General features: G+C 52.4%; 1 protein-coding gene across 1 annotated transcript; it reads left to right on the forward strand.

The window, feature by feature from the left end:
* Positions 1-1,041: 1,041 nt before the first annotated feature.
* On the forward strand, positions 1,042-18,949 carry LOC108521839 (protein ADP-ribosylarginine hydrolase-like protein 1). Its single transcript, XM_017861829.1, has 3 exons — positions 1,042-1,333; positions 9,380-9,544; positions 17,547-18,949. Exons 1-3 carry the CDS (start codon positions 1,120-1,122, stop codon positions 17,876-17,878), a joined length of 711 nt encoding a protein of 236 aa, XP_017717318.1. The 5' UTR covers positions 1,042-1,119; the 3' UTR covers positions 17,879-18,949.
* Positions 18,950-19,912: the final 963 nt, after the last annotated feature.

The following is a 19,912-nucleotide window of genomic DNA, read 5'->3' on the forward strand; positions in this document are numbered from 1 at the left end:
CTCCTGACCTCGTGATCCGCCCGTCTCGGCCTCCCAAAGTGCTGGGATTACAGGCTTCAGCCACTGCGCTTGGCCGAGTTTCGTTTTTATCAGACGCATTTCTTCAGTCCAGGTGTAACTCCCTTTGCTTCCCCTGGGTCTGATGGAAACCAGGCCCCGAGGAGGGAGATGGGAGAGAGACAGCCCCACTGGGCACCCGGCCTCTGCAGAGACCTGTCCAGGGGTGGGGTCGGGCGATGGTCTGTTTTCCTAATTTATTTCAAACCAGGAGCCCTGGCTGTATGCATTCTGCCTCACTCCCTGCTTCCGTATTTTTAATATTCTTTTCATGAGCTAGCAGGGATGTTGAAAAGACGCTGAGCTGACTGAGGGCCGGATGGGAGGTTCCAGCGAAGCCTGCGCTTTGCTGACGACTTTCCCCCTCACAGTGCAGTCCGGTTATTCGAGAGCCGTTAAACACCGCATGCTGAGGAGACACCGTCATTTTCACACAGGAGCTAGACAGACTTTGTTCCCGTTACAAAGTGTTCTATCAAAAACATTTCATAATCGAAAAGTTTTCTAAAAGATAAAACTACATGTCACAGATTAATCTCAACATTATGTTGAGTGAGGGAAGACGGACACTGAAGGCCACACATTGTGTTTGAAATGTCCAGGAAATGTCCAGGAAAGGCAGAGCTGTAGACAGCAGATGGGTTGTTGCCTGAGGGGTGAGGGCACGCCCTGCAGCGGGCCGCAGTGACAGGCACGCCTGCACACATTTGCTTCTGTGTCACCCCGCACCACACACGGGGAAGTGCACACTCCTTCCAGGGACAGCGAGAGGATCCCCCACTCTGTCAACGCTCTGAAGGTGCTCCGGGTGCTGGCAGAAGCCAGCAGACTCCTTTGCTGAGGAGCTGGTGCCTGTCCAGACGCGGAGGAAAGCTGACACCTCCCACGTGGGGGACAGAAAGGTCCTCTCATTGGTGCCACCTGCAGAGATAGACAAGGAGTGCCCGGCCGTCAGAGGACGCTCCTGACAGCGACACAATGACCACTATAAAAGGCAGGCTGAGGAGGAGACAAAGGCCAGGACGCTCTGCAGCTGTAGGGTAAGAGGAGCTGCCTCCCGAGATGGAGAAATTTAAGGCTGCGATGTTGCTGGGGAGCGTCGGCGATGCTCTTGGCTACAGAAATGTCTGCAAGGAGAACAGCACTGTGGGCATGAAGATTCAGGAGGAGCTGCAACGTTCTGGGGGCCTGGACCACCTCGTACTCTCGCCAGGAGAATGGCCCGTGAGTGACAATACCATCATGCACATGGCAACCGCCGAGGCCCTCACCACAGGTAGGGCCGGGCCCCGCTGCGCTCCGGTGTGTGGGCTGGAGGGAGCACTGTGACCATAGGTAGGGCCGGGCCCCACCACACTCGGGTGTGTGGGCTGGAGGGAGCACTGTGGCCACAGGTAGGGCCGGGCCCGCCTCGCTCCGGTGTGCGGGCTTGAGGGAGCACTGCGGCTGCTCAAGTTCTCCCAGTAAGCCCCTGAGAGCCTTGAAGGCAGTGCGGTCCTTCAGTCGGTGGTGTTACATGATACCGCTGCTAAAAGTGGCAATTTAATAGACACCGGTGACCCTCAAATTTGATATGAGGCAGATCGTGTTTCTCCTCTGGTTTCTCTGGGGGTCACAGTATTACTTGGCAGATTAAGATTCAATTTTTAAACGTGACTTTTCACTTGTATTTGTAAAGCGTTAACTAGGCCTAGCACCTTCTGTTTCTAATAGAGTTAAAGCCAATTAAGCCTCTCTCAGCTGTGCTGGTGTGAGCGGGGTGATTCAGCCGTGCCGGTGTGAGAAGGGTGAGGGCTCACCTCTCACTGCAGAGATTAAGTCTTCTTGTTCCAAATTCATTACAAAGGGATGTAAAATAAGCCAGTTTGAAAGGTGGACCCATTAATACTGTTTGGGGATTAGTTCTAAATTCCAGTGACTGAAGGTTAGAACATCATCTCCCAAAACGGTCCGGCTTGGAGAGTTGCCCGCACACAAATGTGTTCTAAGAAAATGACGTAAACTCGATTGGACGAGATTGGAGACAAAGCTTCTTAAAATACCTTTAAGTAGCAAGTTGATTTTAGGATCAAGCTTTTGCATGAATTTCAGGGAAACAGCAGGTGCACAGACATGCAGTCCAGCTTTCCTACGAGGCATTTGCTCTTCCAAACCTTGTGGGTGCTGTCTGTTGATCACGGCAGAATTAAAATCTGAGGGCTGCGGCTAAGTCACTGAAATCTCACGCGTTCACTCCACCATTCCTTTCATCCGCCACGGACGCGCCCAGTTTAGTTCTGTGCTCACGGCGGAGGAATGCCATCGAGCCTGTGGCCGGTCCCTAAATAAGGGGAAAGCTGAAGCGCCGGCGATAAGATAAGGCTCCCGGCTTGCTGGAGACAGGGAGGCATCCGAGTGTTCACAGCCTTGACATCGGGGAGCTCCTGCTTCTGGTTTTCCAGTTGGCCTCTTGTGTGCCCTTAGGACAAGCAGCCCCACGCTTGTGTCCCCACAGCCCAGAGTAGGCGCACCCCACACACAGACACCTGTGGGACGAGGCTCCTGCTTGTTTTCACCGTAGATGGCTGGTCCTTACTCTTGAGCATGGCTTCCTCTGGGCATCTCATGCCATGTGTGCACTCACACCAGCTCTGCATGTCCCATCTCTGGTGGCACTTGGTGGGTGTTTTGTGAATGGCAGTGTCCATGGCTGTGGGTCTCGTCTTGCCAGGCCCGCAGGGAGGGCAGCGGCATAGGACACTCCAAAAATGCACCGATGGAGATCAGCCCAATAGGACACGAAATTCACACAGTTAAAAGGGTTACGGACATTCAGGGTGCTGTTTTTTGTTTATTTTTTGAGACGGAGTCTTGCTCCATCGCCCAGGCTGGAGTGAGTGGCGTGATCTCAGCTCACTGCAAGCTCCACCTCCCGGGTTCAAGCAATTCTCCTGCCTCAGCCTCCTGAGTAGCTGGGCTACAGGCGCCCGCCACCACAGCTGGCTGATTTTTGTATTTTTAGTAGAGACGGGGTTTCACCTTGTCCAGGCTGGTCTCAAACTCCTGACCTCAAGTGATCCACCCACCTCAGCCACCCAAAGTGCTGGGCTGACAGACATGAACCACCGTGGGGCGCTATTATTAAGAAGGAAGTAAGTTTGCTCTAAGCTCTCATGGTCCTCAGCTGTGGATGGGAAGGGAGGGTTCACTGTGCTGCTGCAGCGTCTAGTTTATGTGTCATGAGAAAACACGCATCCAAGATCACCACTGGAATCGCTTGCCCCTCTGGAAACCAAAGCAAGCAGATTTTTTTCAACTCACTAAAAATCAAAGTTGAAATTTCACTTAAGTTTAGCTTTGTTCTTTAAATCACAAATTGTAGCCTATGGAAGGGGGTCCTTGAGCTGTGGTAACAATGGTGAGGGCTGGGCACAGTGGCTCACGTCTGCAATCCCAGCACTGTGGGAGGCCAAGGTGGGCAGACTGCCTGAGCCCAGGAGTTCTAGATCAGCCTAGGAAACATAGCAAGACTCCGTCTCTACAAAACGACAATGGTGACAATGGTGAGTGCTGACTCCGCGGCACTTATGTACCAGGCATTGTTCCAGCTGCTTCACATGTGTTATCCTCCACACGAGCTCCTCACATCACCGCGAAGGCTGATTTTATCACAGTCTTACAGGAGAAGGAACTGACATACAGAGAGGTTCAGGTGTTTGCCCAGTGCCACACAGCCCAGTGAGTGGTGGAGCTTGGACAGGAACCACACAATCTGTCCCCGTGCTCGTAAGCACCCTCCCTGACTGCTGAGGTCACGGTGGCCTGCAGGTATCATAACAATTGCAGTGTGCAGTGGCTCTTCAGCATGCTTTCCAAAGACAGGCAGACTTGTACAAATGGAACTACATTTGGCATCTTTAAGTAAGCTGCGCTGAAAAGTCCTTCGCCCCGTGAGCCACGGGGCTCTGTGGTCTGGCAAACCCTGGCTCTGCTGCTCAAGTGAGCACAGGTCTGAGGGTCAGGTGCAGCCTGTGTGGCTCCCTGCTTTTGGGTGTGCCTCTGAACAGGGCACGAGAGCAGACTCTGAACCAGGAAGTAGCTGTGTCTAGCGTTCTACAAGACACACAGGAGAGGCGGCATCCGTGGCCCTGAGCGAAAAGGCCATGTCACGAGCGTGTTATCACCGAGTCACTCGGCAGGCGATTAGCAGGTGTATGTGTGCCAGGCCTGAGGGGGAGGTGTGCACAGAGAGCTCAGCCATCGCCCAGGTATGCAGCTGGCCGCTCCCCACTCCCTGGGAAAACGGGAAGTGGCTTCCCTGCCAGGGCCTTCCTGCCTCACAGTCGCAAAGGATTAAATGGAGTGGCCAGCAAAGTGGGAGGAAGCACTTAGGCCAGTGTGGGAAGGTGGCCAAAGGCTCATCTGACACATCTCCGCCGTGAGGCTCACTGAACCCCAACTTCAGGGCCCAGCAGGACGGCGGGAGGTGTCACCTGGCCACGGTCTCCAAGGCACAGGGCCACTGCCTTCTCAGCCTCTCCTGGGGCTGTAATAACTGAAAATATTTGGAAACACGACATTTTGCTACAAGTTCACTGAATGTTAGTATTTTGCCTTTTCTTTATTGAGATACTAGTTGGGAGACTCAGGCAGCATTTTTTTTTTTTTTTTTTTTGAGACAGAGTCTCATTCTTTTGCCCGGCTGGAGTGCAGTGGCACCACCTCGGCTCACTGCAACCTCCACCTCCCTAGTTCAAGGGATTCTTCTGCCTCAGCCTCCCAAGCAGCTGGGCTAACTTGTATTTTTTTTTTTTTTTTTTTTTTTGAGACGGAGTCTCGCTCTGTCACCCAGGCTGGAGTGCAGTGGCCGGATCTCAGCTCACTGCAAGCTCCGCCTCCCGGGTTCACGCCATTCTCCTGCCTCAGCCTCCCGAGTAGCTGGGACTATAGGCGCCCGCCACCTCACCCGGCTAGGTTTTTGTATTTTTTAGTAGAGACGAGGTTTCACCGTGTTAGCCAGGTTGGTCTCGATCTCCTGACCTCATGATCCACCCATCTCGGCCTCCCAAAGTACTGGGATTACAGGCGTGAGCCACCGCGCCCGGCCCAACTGGTTGTATTTTTAGTAGAGCCAGGCTGGTCTTGAACTCCTGGCCTCACAATCTGCCCATCCCGGCCTCCCAAAGTGCTGGGATTACAGGTGTGAGCCACCGTGCCCGGCCCCTCAGGCAGCTTTATAAACTGATTTGTCTTTCAGGAGACCAGACAGGGAAAACGGGAGATAGGAGTTGAGTGTCCCAAAGGAAGACACCTGCGGAGAAGCCCGAGGATAGCAGCTTTGAAATCCGTTTCTAGCTTAAATTCTGACCTGAAAAGACAATGCTTTTTGTGCCATTTTGTTTTATGGACTTCTTTTTGCTTTGAAAAGGCTAAATTTCAGTTAAATACAGACATTTCGTACCTAATTCCAGAATAAAACGAATCCTTTTAGGGGACTCAGGAAGGGTTAGGCTTGTTAACCCAGGACTGAGTTGAGAAAAGCTGTTTGTGGAACGACGGTGCTGGTGACTGTGAGTGGCACACGCTGGGTTTAGACACAGCCTGGACAAAGCCACGCAGCTCTACCCCCACCCAGGGGCTTCGTGTGCAGGCAAAGGTGACCTTAATTCCTGCAGGAATGCAGCCCTCACCTCTCTCCCATGAGACTGCAGGACTCGTGTCTCCCAAACCATGGTCTTGCCACATTCTCTGTCCTCCCTGACTCAGAACTGGGGTGATGAACGTGGCATGATGTAAAACAATACTGTGCATGCACACAATACCATGTGTGCACACAACATGCGTGTAGACACCATACACACACACCATGTATACAGAAAACATGCACATAGACACAATACACAACACGGTGCGTGTAGACAACACGATACATACAACACCATGTGTATAGGTAATGCCATGCACACCCAACACTGCGTGTAGACAACACTGTGCATGTAAACACCCTGTGTTTACACAGTGCAATGCTATGCATTTATGACAACATCATACATGCAGGACAGACAATACCATGTGTGTAGACAACACCATGCACATACAACACTGTGCATGTAGACACCAGGCGTGTAGGCAACTGTGCATGTGGATAACACTGTGCACATAAGACAACAATGTGAGTGTAGACAACACCGTGAGTGTAGACAACGCTGAGTGTAGACAACACGCGAGTGTAGACAGCGCCGTGAGTGTAGACAGCGCCGTGAGTGTAGACAACGCCGTGAGTGTAAACAACGCTGTGAGTGTAGACAGTGCTGTGAGTGTAGACAATGCTGTGAGTGTAGACAACACCGTGAGTGTAGACAATGCCGTGAGTGTAGACAATGCTGAGTGTAGACAACACGTGAGTGTAGACAGTGCTGTGAGTGTAGACAATGCTGTGTAGACAACACTGTGAGTATAGACAATGCTGTGAGTGTAGACAATGCTGTGAGTCTAGACAAAACCATGAGTGTAGACAACACCGTGAGTGTAGACAACGCCGTGAGTGTAGACAACGCTGAGCGTAGGCAACACGTGAGTGTAGACAGTGCTGTGAGTGTAGACAATGCCGTGTAGACAACACTGTGAGTATAGACAATGCTGTGAGTGTAGACAACGCCGTGAGTGTAGACAACACCATGAGTGTAGACAACGCCGTGAGTGTAGAGAGCGCTGTGAGTGTAGACAGTGCCGTGAGTGTAGACAACAATGTGAGTGTAAACAACAATGTAAGTGTAGACAATACCATGAGAGTAGACAACACTGTGAGTGTAGACAGCACCGTGAGTGTAGACAACACCGTGAGTGTAGACAGCGCCATGAGTGTAGACAGCGCTGTGAGTGTAGATAATGCCATGTAGACAACACCGTGAGTATAGACAATGCTGTGAGTGTAGACAATGCCGTGAGTGTAGACAACGCCATGAGTGTAGACAGTGCCGTGAGTGTAGACAGCACTGTGAGTGTAGGCAGCGCCGTGAGTGTAGACAGCGTTGTGAGTGTAGACGATGCCGTGCAGACAACACTGTGAGTATAGACAATGCTGTGAGTGTAGACAACGCTGTGAGTATAGACAGCGCTGTGAGTATAGACAATGCTGTGAGTGTAGACAGCGCTGTGAGTGTAGACAGCACTGTGCCATATGACAACACTGTGCATATGGACAACACCATGCACAGCCCAGCCGGCCATGCCTCCCAGTACTGCCCCTCACTCTTTAGAGGCCTCTGCTGGGCTGGGTCAGGGAACTGGTAGTAGGAGGACACAACATGGAGTCCTTGTCCTGAGCACTTCTCTGGGGGTTTGCAGCCACGGAAGCCCTCTCTCTCTGGGGGGTCACAGCCACGGGGCCCTGCGTGCTTTCTCTGGGGGGCTTGCAGCTGCGGGGCCCTCAATGCTCTCTGGGGGGTTCACAGCCGCGGGGCCCTGCGCGCTCTCTCTGTGGTGAGAGGAGAGGAGGTTTGCAGCCACGGGGTCCTGCATGCTCTCTCTGTAGGGTTTGCAGCCGCTGGGCCCCAAGTGCTCTCTCTGGGAGTTTGCAGCCTCAGGATCCTGTGCACTCTCTCCAAGGGTTTGCAGAATTAAGATCCTGTGTGCTCTCTCCGGGGGTTTGCAGCCACGGGGGGCCCTGCACGCTCTCTCCGGGGGTTTGCAGCCACGGGGGGCCCTGCACGCTCTCTCCGGGGGTTTGCAGCTGCGGGGGCCCTGCACGCGCTCTCCCGGGGTATTTGTAGCCGCGGGGGAACCTGCACGCTCTCTCCAGGGGTTTGCAGCGGTAGAGGTTTCGTGTCCTCGAGGAGGGAGTGACTTTGCCAAGTGCCCTTCCTAGTCTCACCAACCCATCCGTGCTAGGACATCTGGCTCTGATGCGGCAGAGGAAGGCCCCAGCCACCAGCGGGAAGGTCTTTTGCTTCCAGGTGCCATTTCTGCCCCATGGAGGGTGGGCCAAGCCTCCGTCTTTGCCTCCTTCTCCCCATTCATTCCCACCCCTCCTCTCCCCAAAGGTGGGGGATTCATCACCAAGGAAAAGGGAGCAGTGGCGTATCCCGGGCCGACCCGCAAGCCCAGAGTGCAGTTTTAGTACAGAATGAAAACAAGCTGCTGGGTGTTAAAGTGGCCGTCGGGAGGAGCACCCTCGCCGGTCCCACAGCCTGTCCTGGCATGGCTGGGCGCCCGGGCTCTGGTTTTAGAGACGTGTGGACTCCATCTACACACTGCAGGTTACTTAATCACAGAAGTGCTCAGGCTTTGCCGGCAAACACATTTGCCCGCTCTGGCCTTGGGCAAGACACATAGCCTCACTGAGCCTTATCAGGAAAACGGCAAATAAGAACCAGCCCTTGCTGTGGGAGGATGTCTGGGCCTCCCGGGGGCTGGGCATAGGGCGGGTGTCTGCTGTGTCCAGCTCCTTCGCCCTCGTGCCCCAGGGTCTTTCAGGGCCTCGAGCCCACCCTTGTTTCCGGAGCTTGTGGGGCTGGGGATGCTGCTTGGCGACAGCCGTGCCTGCAGTACCCGGGTTTCCGGCAAGAGAAGAAGGAGCTGGAGCCGGGCACGTCGGCCTCCACCGTCTGCGTCACAAGCCCATGGAGTGGGCCGGTTTCGGTTCTGTTTGTGGCCACATGGATAGAACCACTAGAAAAGGAGCACGGTGGGGCCGGGCGCAGTGGCTCATCCCTGTAATCCCAGCACTCTGGGAGGCCGAGGCAGGCGGATCATGAGGTCAGGAAATCGAGACCATCCTGGCTAACACGGTGAAACCCCGTCTCTACTAAAAATACAAAAAATTAGCCGGACGAGGTGGCGGGCACCTGTAGTCCCAGCTACTTGGGAGGCCGAAGCAGGAGAATGGCGTGAACCCGGGAGGTGGAGCTTGCAGTGAGCTGAGATCCGGCCACTGCACTCCAGCCTGGGCGATAGAGCGAGACTCCTTCTCAAAAAAAAAAAGAAAGAAAGAAAATGAGCCTGGTGGGTCTTTTCCAGATTCCCAGTATGACTAGAATATTCTAGTGTGACTAGAATAACAAGTGTAACAACAAACTAGAAGGCCTGAAATCAGAATGAAATCTCAAGTGAATTGTTTGTCTATGTGTTCAACTTCCCTCGGCAGCCAGGGCTGTGCAGGATGGATCCCCAAACCTTTCTCCACCTCCCTGAAGACACCAGTCTGCCTCTTCCCTGCCAGAAGCTCGCTGGGGCCGTGGCCTCGGATGTTGAGCCCGTGGGGAGCCTGCCCGACCCGGCAGGAGGGAGGCCACAGCTCACGCCACAGCTGGCTCTAATGTCTGCCCTCCTCTTTCTCCCCCAGACTACTGGTGCCTGGATGATCTGTACCGGGAGATGGTGAGGTGCTATGTGGAAATCGTCGAGAAGCTTCCAGAACGCCGGCCAGACCCAGCTACCGTCGAAGGCTGCGCTCAGCTGAAACCCAATAACTACCTCCTCGCCTGGCACACGCCGTTCAACGAAAAGGGTCAGAGAAATCCTCTCCTTGCCCCCTAAAGCTACCCAGCTGGGGACCCTGCGGTCCTAACCATCTGTCTTCCACTAGCCCCCAGCATCTCCAGGTGGCTTCAGTGGGGCCAGATCAGCCAAGAGTCCCCTTGTTGGGCGGGGGCCCCTCCTGGTCAGCTCAGCCAGCGCTGGCATCTGTCTAAGGAACACAGGCCCCTCCCGGTCGGCCCGGCCAGCGCGGGCGTCTGTTTAAGGAGCACCCATCACGTGGCACCAGGCTCCCCATAGGGCTGTTGTCACCCACTGCCAGTTTCCTTTAAGAGATATTTCCCACTGTTTTCCCTTTAAGTTGGTCTTTTCTGTTACCACATCAATGACGACTTGTGCGGTCTGCATGAAGGTCTCTAAAACACTTTGATGTGTTTCTGGTGGAGCTGTATTTGGGTGGCCCCAGTGTCTGCCTCCAAAGAGCCTCTGCTCCTCTAGTCCTGGCCCTGCGTCCTCCATGCTTATCCTTGAAATGTGGGTGGTAGCCGACTTGCTGTGTCGTCAGTACTGCAGTGATGAGCCCCAGTTCTTGTATAATCCCTCCCCAGAAGGCTCTTCCAAGCTGGAGAACTTGGACTCATTAGTAGACAGAAGAGGAAATGCCCACAGGCTAGAGGGGTTTCTGAGACAACCTGTGTTCCTGACAGAGTAGCAGAGACGCAGGTATCCCCAGAAAGCCACAGAGAGAGGGTAAGACCAGGTGAGCTGCTCTGGCAGCCCCATTCCCGAGAGGAACCTGCTCTGGGCATGTGGAAGGGGCAGTTTGAGCAGAAGTAGATCACCAGCCGCAAAAGCCTTGGGGCCAGCTCTTCTGTGGTGCAGAAGGCACACAGCTTCCTGCTGGACAAGGGTAAGGACAGTATGACCTCTCGAGAGGGAAATCTATCATTACCTGTCAAAATGATTTAATGAACACGCTTTTTGATCTGGCACTTCTACTCCCAGAAATTCTAAAGGCCCGTGATGGTGATATACAAAAGCAAGGGAGCAAAGATACGTGGACAGAGATGCTCTCTGCCCCATCGTTTATATTAGCAAAACCTGGAACAGCCTAGTGTCCCTTGGTAGGAGAATGGTAAAACTGACTGCAGCACATCCATGTGATGGAATACTATGCAGCCATTAAAAAGAGAGAGGTGGGGATCGATGTGTCCTGAGGCATGGGACAACCTCTGTCATAGATGAGTGAAGAAAGCAAAATGCAGACCAGTGTGTCTGGCTCATCCCAGCTGTGTTTATTACTGAATGCCAAGAGTTTTTTATATATTTTGGATAGAAATGCTTTGTCAGCTCTATATATTATAAATATTTTCTCCCATTGGACGCCTTGCCTTTTTGTTTTCTTAATGGTATCTATTGAAAAGCACGCTTTAATTTTTTTTTTTTTTTTTTTTTTTTTTTTTTTTTTGAGATGGAGTCCCCCTTGCTCTGTCACCCAGGGCTGGAGTGCAGTGGCGATCGCATCTCTGCTCCACTGCAACCTCCTGCCATCCTGGGATTCCAGCCAATTCTCCTGTCTCAGCTTTTCCTCTGAGTACTGGGATGTACATACACCCGCCACACTGCCTGCTACATTTTGCTGATTTAGTAAGGATCGGAGTTTCACTCGTTTGCTCAGCGGCTGGTCTCTGAACCTCTGACCTCAGGCGATCCACCTGCTTCAAGAGACCCTCCCAAAGTGGTGGGATTACAGGTGGTGAGGCCACCAGGCCCCAGCCAAGCTTCCTAAATTCAAAAAAAACACAAAATTATTTTTATTTTTTTTTTTGTACAGACAGGGGTCTCACTCCATCATCCCAGCCTGGAGTGCGCAGTGGTGCAGTTCATGCTCACTGCAGCTTGACCCTCCCAGACTCGCAGCAACCTCCTCACAACCCTTAGCCTCCCTGAGTGCGCTGGGACCACAGGTGCGTGCCACTATTATCCAAGTTAATATTTGTTGGTATTTTTTTGTAGAGAAGGGGTTTCCACCATGTTGCCCAGGCTGGTCTTGAACTCCTGAGCTCATAGCGATCATGCCCCATCTCAGTCTCCAAGTGCTGAGATTACAAGGCATGAGCAAATGCCTGCAGGCTCATGTTTCTTTTTTTTCTTTTTTTTTTGTTTATTTTTTTTGAGACCGGCGTGTCTGTCCGCCCAGGCTGGAGTCAGTGGCGCGATCTCGGCTCACTGTAGCTCCACCTCCCGGGTTCCACGCCATCTCTCTGCTTCAGCCTCCCAAGGTAGCTGGGACCCTACAGGTGCCCGCACCTCGTCCGGCTAATTTTTTCTGTATTTTTATAGAGACGGCGGTTTTTCCCACCAGCGTGTTAGCCAGGACTGGTCTCGCATTTCGTGGACCTCATGATCCGCCTGCCTAGGCCTCCCAGAGTGCTGGGGATTACAGGGATGAGCCACTGCGCCGGCCTCACCGTGCCCTCCTTTTCCTAAGTGGTTCTATCCATGTGGGCCACAAACAGAAACGACCGAAACCGGCTCCACTCCCATGGCTTCGTGTGACGCAGACGGTGGAGGCCGACGTGCCCGGCTCAGTCCTTCTTCTCTGCCGGAAACCCGGGGTAACTGCAGGCACAGGCTGTCCCGCCAAGGCAGCATCCCCAGCCACCACAAGCCTCCGAATAACAAGGGTGGACTCGAGCCACTGAAAGACCCTGGGGGGCCACGAGGGCGAAGGAAGCTGGACACAGCAGACACCCGCCCTAATGGGCCAGCCCCGGAGGCCCCAGACCATCCCTCCACCAGCAAGGGGCTGGTTCTTATTTGACTGTTTTCCTGATAAGGCTCAGTGAGGCTATGTTGTCTTGCCAAGCCAGAGCGGGGCAAATGTGTTGCCGGCAAAGCCTGGAGCACTTCTGTGATTTAAGCAACCTGCAGTGGTGTAGATGGAGTCCACATGCCTCTTAAAACCAGAGCCCCGGGCGCCACCATGCCAGGGACAGGCTGTGGCAGGCAGATGCCACCACACCCAGCCAAGACTTAAATCCTAAAAGCAGAACCCAGAAAGATCAAACTACTTTCAAGTAAATTAACTGTATCCCAAGACAAAGGTCAAGAATAGTTATAGGAATATAGACATATCCAGGACTCCCAGCATATGAGGCAGGCAAAGAACCAGAAGAATCCAGTTCCTGACAAGGAAAATCAGTAAATCCAAACTCGCACGGCCCAACACAGGCGTCAAAACTCACAGACAAAGACGTAAAATGCCAGCTACTCCGTGTGTTCACAAAGTTAGGTAGAGACATAAAAGGCATTTTTAAAAAGATCCAAATCACTTTTCTAGAAATAAAAACTATCATGTCTGAGTTTTAAAATACGTTGGCTGAGACTAATAGCAAATTAGACATATCCAAGAAAAGGTTAATGAACTTGCAGGCAAAGCAGCAGAAACTATCCAAAGTGAGACATACAAAGAAAAAGAATCCAAGGTATGAGGGGAGCCCGAGCGACCTGTGGGTGGCCTAAGGCAGCCTGACGTGCATGTGTCTGCATCCTCAGCACAGAGGAGAACAAAAGCAGCACATACTTGGAGAAACAATCGTCAAAATGGAAAACGGTTCCAAATTTGATGAAAACTATGATCTCCCAGATACAAGAAAATCAATTTCAAGCACAAGCAACATGAAGAAAAGGACACCAAGGTGCACAGTAGTTAGATTGCTGTAAAGTAATACTAAAGAAAAACCCTAAAGGCCGGCAGAAGACACACACATCCCATACAGAGAAACGACAGTAGCGATGACAGCAGATGCCTTTTCAGAGCGATGTGAGAGAGAATTCATCACCCACAGAGTCATGTAACAAGAAATGCTAATGGAAGTCATTCACACAGAAGGAAAACCGCACTGGATGGAAACAGACCTGCGCGGGGGGACACAGTGTGACAGAGACACGGATCCGCGCGGCAGGCAGAGAGTGATAGAGACACGGATCTGCGTGGCGGGGCAGAGCGTGATAGAGACACGGACCCGCGCGGGGGGGCAGAGTGTGACACAGACACGGATCCGCGTGGGGAAATGTGTAAGATTTTCAAACATGTTATTTAAATATCTTTAAAAGATAATTGACTTAATAATGAACAGTATGGTTTATAAGATGTAAGTAGGATGTACGACAACAGTAGCACAAAGGCTAGAAGGGGAGAGATGGAAGCGGATGACGGAGGCTCCCACACCGTCTATACCGTGGTGTCTCCCACAGGAAGGCAGCCTGTAAGGAGCTGCAGATGGACACCACAAACCCGCAGTGGTGAAATCTTCTGAAATCACAGAAGAGTTAGAGATAGGAAGCCAGCAAAAGAGATAAAATTGAATCCTTTGAGAAATATTCAACCCAAAAAAGGCAGAAAAGGGAGAAGGAGGGACAAATACAGACAGTACAAGTAGAAAACAAACAAGATAATAATAATGACATCAAATGCAAATGGTATGAAGACCCCCCAATAACAGTCAGAAGTTGTCACATTAGATAAAGAAGCAGGTCCCAGCCCCCAGCTATGTGCTGCTTATAAGAAATATACTTTTTAACTTTGAGATGGAGTCTTGCTCTGTCACCCAGGCTGGAGTGCAGAGGCACAATGTTGGCTCACTGCACCCTCCACCTCCCGGGTTCAAGTGATTCTCCTGCCTCTACCTCCCAAGTAGCTGGGACTACAGGCGCATACTACCACACCTGGCTAATTTTTGTATTTTTAGTAGAGACAAGGTTTTGCCATGTTGGCCAGGCTGGTCTCAAACTCCTGGCCTCAAGTGATCCACCCGCCTTGGCCTCCCAAAATGCTGGTATTACAGGTGTGAGCTGCCGCGCCAGCCAAGGAATACACTAAAGGAAAAAACCTCCTCCTGCACTTGAGTAACACTTTAAACATAAAGATGTAAATAGATTAAAAAGGTTCTAAAACATGGAAAAATAGACCAGGTGCAGTGGCTCACACCTGTGATCCCAGCACTTTGGGAGGCTGAGGTGGGGGGATCATCTGAGGTCAGGAGTTCGAGACCAGCCTGGCCAACATAGTGAAATCCCGTCTCTACAAAAAATACAAAAATTAGCTGGGCGTGATGGCATGCCCCTGTAATCCCAGCTACTTGGGAGGCTGAGGCAGGAGAATCGCTTGCACCCAGGAGGCAGAGGTTGCAGTGAGCTGAAATCGTGCCACTGCACTCCAGCCTAGGCCACACAGTGAGACTCCATCCCAAGATGGAAAAATATACCACACTAACACTAATCAAAAGAAAGCTGGAGTTACTGTGTTAGTAACACATACAGTAAATTTTGGAGCAAAGAATATTCCCAAGAATAAAGAAGGCAATTTCATCGTAATAAATGGATCAGTTCATCAGGGGACATAACAAACCTAGATGTCTCTGTACCTAAAAACAAATATTCAGAGTATACGAAGCAAAAGCTGACAATGCTGCAAAGAGAACTAGAGAAACCCACAGTTATAGGCAGTGATTTCAACATGAAGGTCTCCAACCACTGGCTTCCATTTTCACATTAAAAACCAGAAAATTCATAGCCAACTAAACCAAAAGAAAGCAGAAGAAAGAAAATAGTGAAGATCAGCGTGAAAATCAATGATTGAAAACAGAAAAAGAGTAGAGCAGATTAATAAAACCAAAAGCTGGTTCTTTCAGGAGATCAAAACAATTGATGATCCTCTAGTTACACTGATGTGGAAAAAAGAGAAAGACACATCATTGGTACGAACAGTGAGAGGAGTAAAATCACCAGAGTCTGTGGAAAGTAAGAGGAAAATAAGGGAATATTATTCACAATTTTATGCCAATACATTTAACAACTTAGATTAAAAGGACAAATTTTTCTGAAAGACATAAATTACCAAAGGTCACTCAGAAGGAAACAGGTCATCTAAACGGTATTACATCTTATGGAAGAAATTACAAGACCAGGCATGGTCAGGAGTTCGAGACCAGCCCGGCCAACATGGCGAAACCCCATCTCTACTAAAAATACAAAAATTATCCAGGCGTGGTGGCGGGTGCCTGTAATCCAAGCTACTCAGGAGGCCGAGGCAGGAGAATTGCTTGAACCCAGGAGGTGGATGGGTTCCACTAAAAATTTTTGTATTTTTAGTAGAGACAGGGGTTTCACTATGTTGGCCAGGCTGGTCTTGAACTCCTGACCTCAGGCGATCTGCCTGCCTTGGCCTCCCAAAGTGCTGGGATTACAGGTGTGAGCCACCGTGCCCAGCCTATAAAAATTTTTTAAAAGAATAAAACATGGGCAAAACTTCTCCAAAGAAGATATATGGGTGACCAATAAGCACAAAATCATGCTCAACATCTTCCATCATTAGAAAAGTGCAAATAAAACCACAATGAGATACCATTACATACCTAACAGAATAACTGAAATTTTAAAAAATGTAGCAAGTGCTGTCAGGGCTATGGAAGATCTGCTGGAGGGACATCAAATGGTTTTACCACTCTGGAAACCCATTTGGCAGTTTCTTGGAAAGTTAAACATTCTGCCAGGTGTGGTGGTTCATGCCTGTAATCCCAGCACTTTGGGAGGCCAAGACAGGCTGATCACCTGAGGTCAGGAGTTCAAGACCAGCCTAGCAAACAAGGTGAAACCTTGTCTCTGCTAAAAATACAAAAACTAGCCAAGTAATGCACACGGTCGCAGCAGTGGGGCTGGGGAGAGGCAGGAAGACGGATTGCAAAGGGCACCAGTGGCTTCAGGGGCAACAGAGGCGTTCACCCTGCGCCCGGGTCCTGGGTCCCGGGGGTGCACCTGCGTTCACCTTGCGCCCGGTTGCTGGGTCCCGGGGGTGCACCTGCGTTCACCCCGTGCCTGGGTGCTGGGTCCTGGGGGTGCACCTGCATTCACCCCGCACCTGGGTGCTGGGTCCCGGGGGTGCACCTGTGTTCACCCTGCGCCTGGGTCCCGCGGGTGCACCTATGTTCACCCTGCGCCTGGGTGCTGGGTCCCGGGGGCGCACCTGCGTTCACCCCGCGCCTGGGTGCTGGGTCCCGGGGGCGCACCTGCGTTCACCCCGCGCTCTGGGTGCTGGGTCCCGGGGCGACCTGCGTTCACCCCGCCGCCCTGGGTGCGGGTCCCGGGGAGCCACCTGCGTTCACCCGCGCCTGCGGTGCTGGGTCCCGGGGGCGCACCTGCGTTCACCCCGCGCCTGGTGCTGAGGTCCCGGGGGCGCACCTGCGTTCACCCGGCCTGGGTGCTGGGGTCCGGGGGGCGACCTGCGTATCACCCCGCGCCTGGGTTGCTGGGTCCGGGGGCGGCACCTGCGTTCACCCCGCGCTGTGGTGCTGTGGTCCGGGGGCGCACCTGCGTTCACCCCGCGCCTGGTGCTGGGTCCCGGGGTGCACCTGCGTTCACCCCGCGCCTGGGTGCTGGGTCCCGGGGTGCACCTGCGTTCACCCCGCGCCTGGGTGCTGGGTCCCGGGGGTGCACCTGCGTTCACCCCGCGCCTGGGTGCTGGGTCCGGGGGGTGCACCTGTGTTCACCCTGCGCCTGGGTCCCGGGGGTGCGCCTGTGTTCACCCTGCGCCTGGATCCTGGGGGTGCACCTGTGTTCACCCTGCGCCTGGGTGCTGGGTCCCAGGGCTACATCCATGTAAAAATCTTAGGATCGTGCATGTTTCATTGTGCTTAGTTTGTTGTATATAGTTATAACTCAATGAAGCTACTTTTACAGGGAAAACATCTCATTGAAAGCCTGCTGCATATCATGAGCATATCTCCGGCCATCAAACATTCTGTTTTTAGTGACTAAGTAACACCCGATACCTGGATGCCACCGAATTCCCCCATCTCCTTTCTGCTGCAGGCACTTGAGTGGCCTGCCTATGGCTTACTCATTTAAACCACGCTCTGATGAATGTGTTATTACGCAAATGTTTACATTTTTAAAATTATTCATGAAAGCTAGATTGTCGGGGTGGAATTATTGGAGCAGAATTCTAAACCAGCTCTTCCTTCCCCGCGCAGGCTCAGGGTTTGGAGCGGCCACCAAGGCCATGTGCATCGGCCTGCGGTACTGGAAGCCCGAGCGGCTGGAGACCCTCATCCAGGTCAGCGTGGAGTGTGGCCGGATGACTCACAACCATCCCACAGGTAAGCGGGGGGCGGGGGCGGGGACGGAGCCTGGAGCTACCGCCTTCTGCACGCTGCTTAAAGGAGACAGAAGCCGACCCTGCACCTGCCGGGTGCCTGCTGTGAGGGTGCCCTGCCCGGGACACTGGGCTGGAAATCTCGTGGGATCACATCAGTTTTTTGATTTGTTGAGGGAGTTGGCTTATTTTTTAATCTGCTTTGCTTAAGGTCTGTTTTCAGCCCAAAAGCAGGATTAGCCGTAAGTGTGGTGATGTTGAAGAAACTGCTAGGGAAAGAATTATCAGTGGTTTTGCTATCATTTGTGTCGGAACAAAAGAAAAAGAAACGCACCAATGCCTGGGTACAGGTGGGATCGAGGTGATGCTGGGAACCAGGGTTTGTACAATATTTCCTGCATTTTCTTGCTGTGCCCTGGGTTGACCCCACCACCCGCCAGCCAAGGGAGCCAAGGGGACCACGGGAACCATGGGAACGGCTCCACCCCCCGGGCCGCAGGCTTCTCACCTGTAATGGGGCGACCGCCCTATGTGAATCACGCCCACAAATCGGGCTGTGTGAGGATGAAGCGGATCGGATCATGTTGCCGCCTTAACACGGCACTTCCTTCCTTGTGGTCTGTGCCAGGTGGCCAGCTGCTCACTGGTGTTTGTCCCCGTCCCCAGTCCATCCTGTGGAGGGCAGGCCTCTGAGAGGCCAGACCGCGGTGGCTGCGGTAGCACCTGATGAGTGACTTTGAAAGGTAACGAGGAGGCGGCTCGGTTGGCTTCCATTTAAAAAAAGCAAAAATGACTCAAAACTCCTGACCTGCAATCGGCCCTTAGTCCTGGCACCACCCAGTCCCACACATCCAACAGCCACGCTGGCCTCGTTCAAGATTACCTTAGTCCTGGCACTACCCAGTCCTACACGTCCAACAGCCACGCTGGCCTCGTTCAAGATTACCTTTTGGTATCTGCTGTGACCGGCCAGGGCAGAGCCGCCCACACCTCCCCAAGAACAGCGATGAGCAACCTGCCTTGGATCAACACGCAGCTCTGCTGGCCTGGCCATCCCACCCCCACCGAGTCTGCAGCAAAGCAGGCGCATGCCTTTACTACCCTGGGAACAGGCAGCCTAAACGCCAGATGCACAGGCATGTAAACCAACCAGTGGGGCAGAGTCAGATGCCGAGAAGGGAGCACTGCTGGACTCCTGCTAGCTGAGTGGTGCAACTGGATGCAAATTAAAAATTAAGGCCAGGTGCAGTGGCTCACGCCTGTAATCCCAGCACTTTGAGAGGCCGAGGCGGGCAGATCACAAGGTCAGGAGATGGAGACCATCCTGGCTAACACAGTGAAACCCCATCTCTACTAAAATACAAAAAATTAGCCGGGCGTGGTGGCGGGCACCTGTAGTCCCAGCTACTCAGGAGGCTGAGGCAGGAGAATGGTGTGAACCTGGGAGGCGGAGCTTGCAGTAAGCTGAGATCACACCACTGTACTCCAGCCTGGGCGACAGAGCAAGACTCCATCTGAAAAAAAAAAAAATTAAAACCTTCAGACCAAAAAATGTGGGGCATTTGCCAGGTGCAATGACTCACACCTGTAATCCAAGCACTTTGGGAGGCAGAGGCAGGAGGATCGCTTGAGCCCAGGAGTAGGAGACCAGCCTGGGCAACACAGGGAGACTCCATCTCTACAAAAAATTAAAAATTAGCCAGGCGTGGTGGCACCTGTGGTTCCAGCTACTGAGGTGGGAGGATTGCCTGAGCCAAGCATGTTAGGGCTGTGGTGAGCTGTGTTTGCACCATTGCACTCCAGCCTGGGTGACAAGGCGAGGCCCTATCTCAAAAACAAAAAAAGAAGTTGGACATTTGAAAGCAATGTAATGAGCACAAGAATCTGTATTAATAATTTAAATTTCTAAAACATTTGCTAATATATTTCCTACTCATATTTTTAAAATTATTTCACAGCCAGGCACGGTGGCTCACGCCTGTAATCCCAGCACTTTGGGAGGCCAAGGCAGGCGGATCACCTGAGGTCAGGAGTTCAAGATCAGTCTGGCCAACACGGTGAAACCTCGTCTCCACTAAAAAATACAAAAATTAGCTGGGCATGGTGGCGCATGCCTGTAATCTCAGCTACTCAGGAGACTGAGGCAGGAGAATCACTTGAACCTGGGGGGTGGAGGTTGCAGTGAGCCAAGATCGTACCATTGTACTCCAGCCTGGGTGACAGAATGAGACTCCGTCTCAAAAA

The sequence above is a fragment of the Rhinopithecus bieti genome, unplaced genomic scaffold, assembly GCF_001698545.2.
Source record: "Rhinopithecus bieti isolate Rb0 unplaced genomic scaffold, ASM169854v2 scaffold_62034, whole genome shotgun sequence".
NCBI lineage: Eukaryota > Metazoa > Chordata > Mammalia > Primates > Cercopithecidae > Rhinopithecus > Rhinopithecus bieti.

Bases quoted from the DNA above. Each gene is read 5' to 3' on its own strand.
- LOC108521839 (XM_017861829.1), top strand. From the start codon at position 1,120: ATGGAGAAATTTAAGGCTGCGATGTTGCTGGGGAGCGTCGGCGATGCT. The intron at 1,334-9,379 runs GTAGGGCCGGGC...TTTCTCCCCCAG, and splicing joins CGCCGAGGCCCTCACCACAG to ACTACTGGTGCCTGGATGAT. The intron at 9,545-17,546 runs GTCAGAGAAATC...TTCCCCGCGCAG, and splicing joins CACGCCGTTCAACGAAAAGG to GCTCAGGGTTTGGAGCGGCC.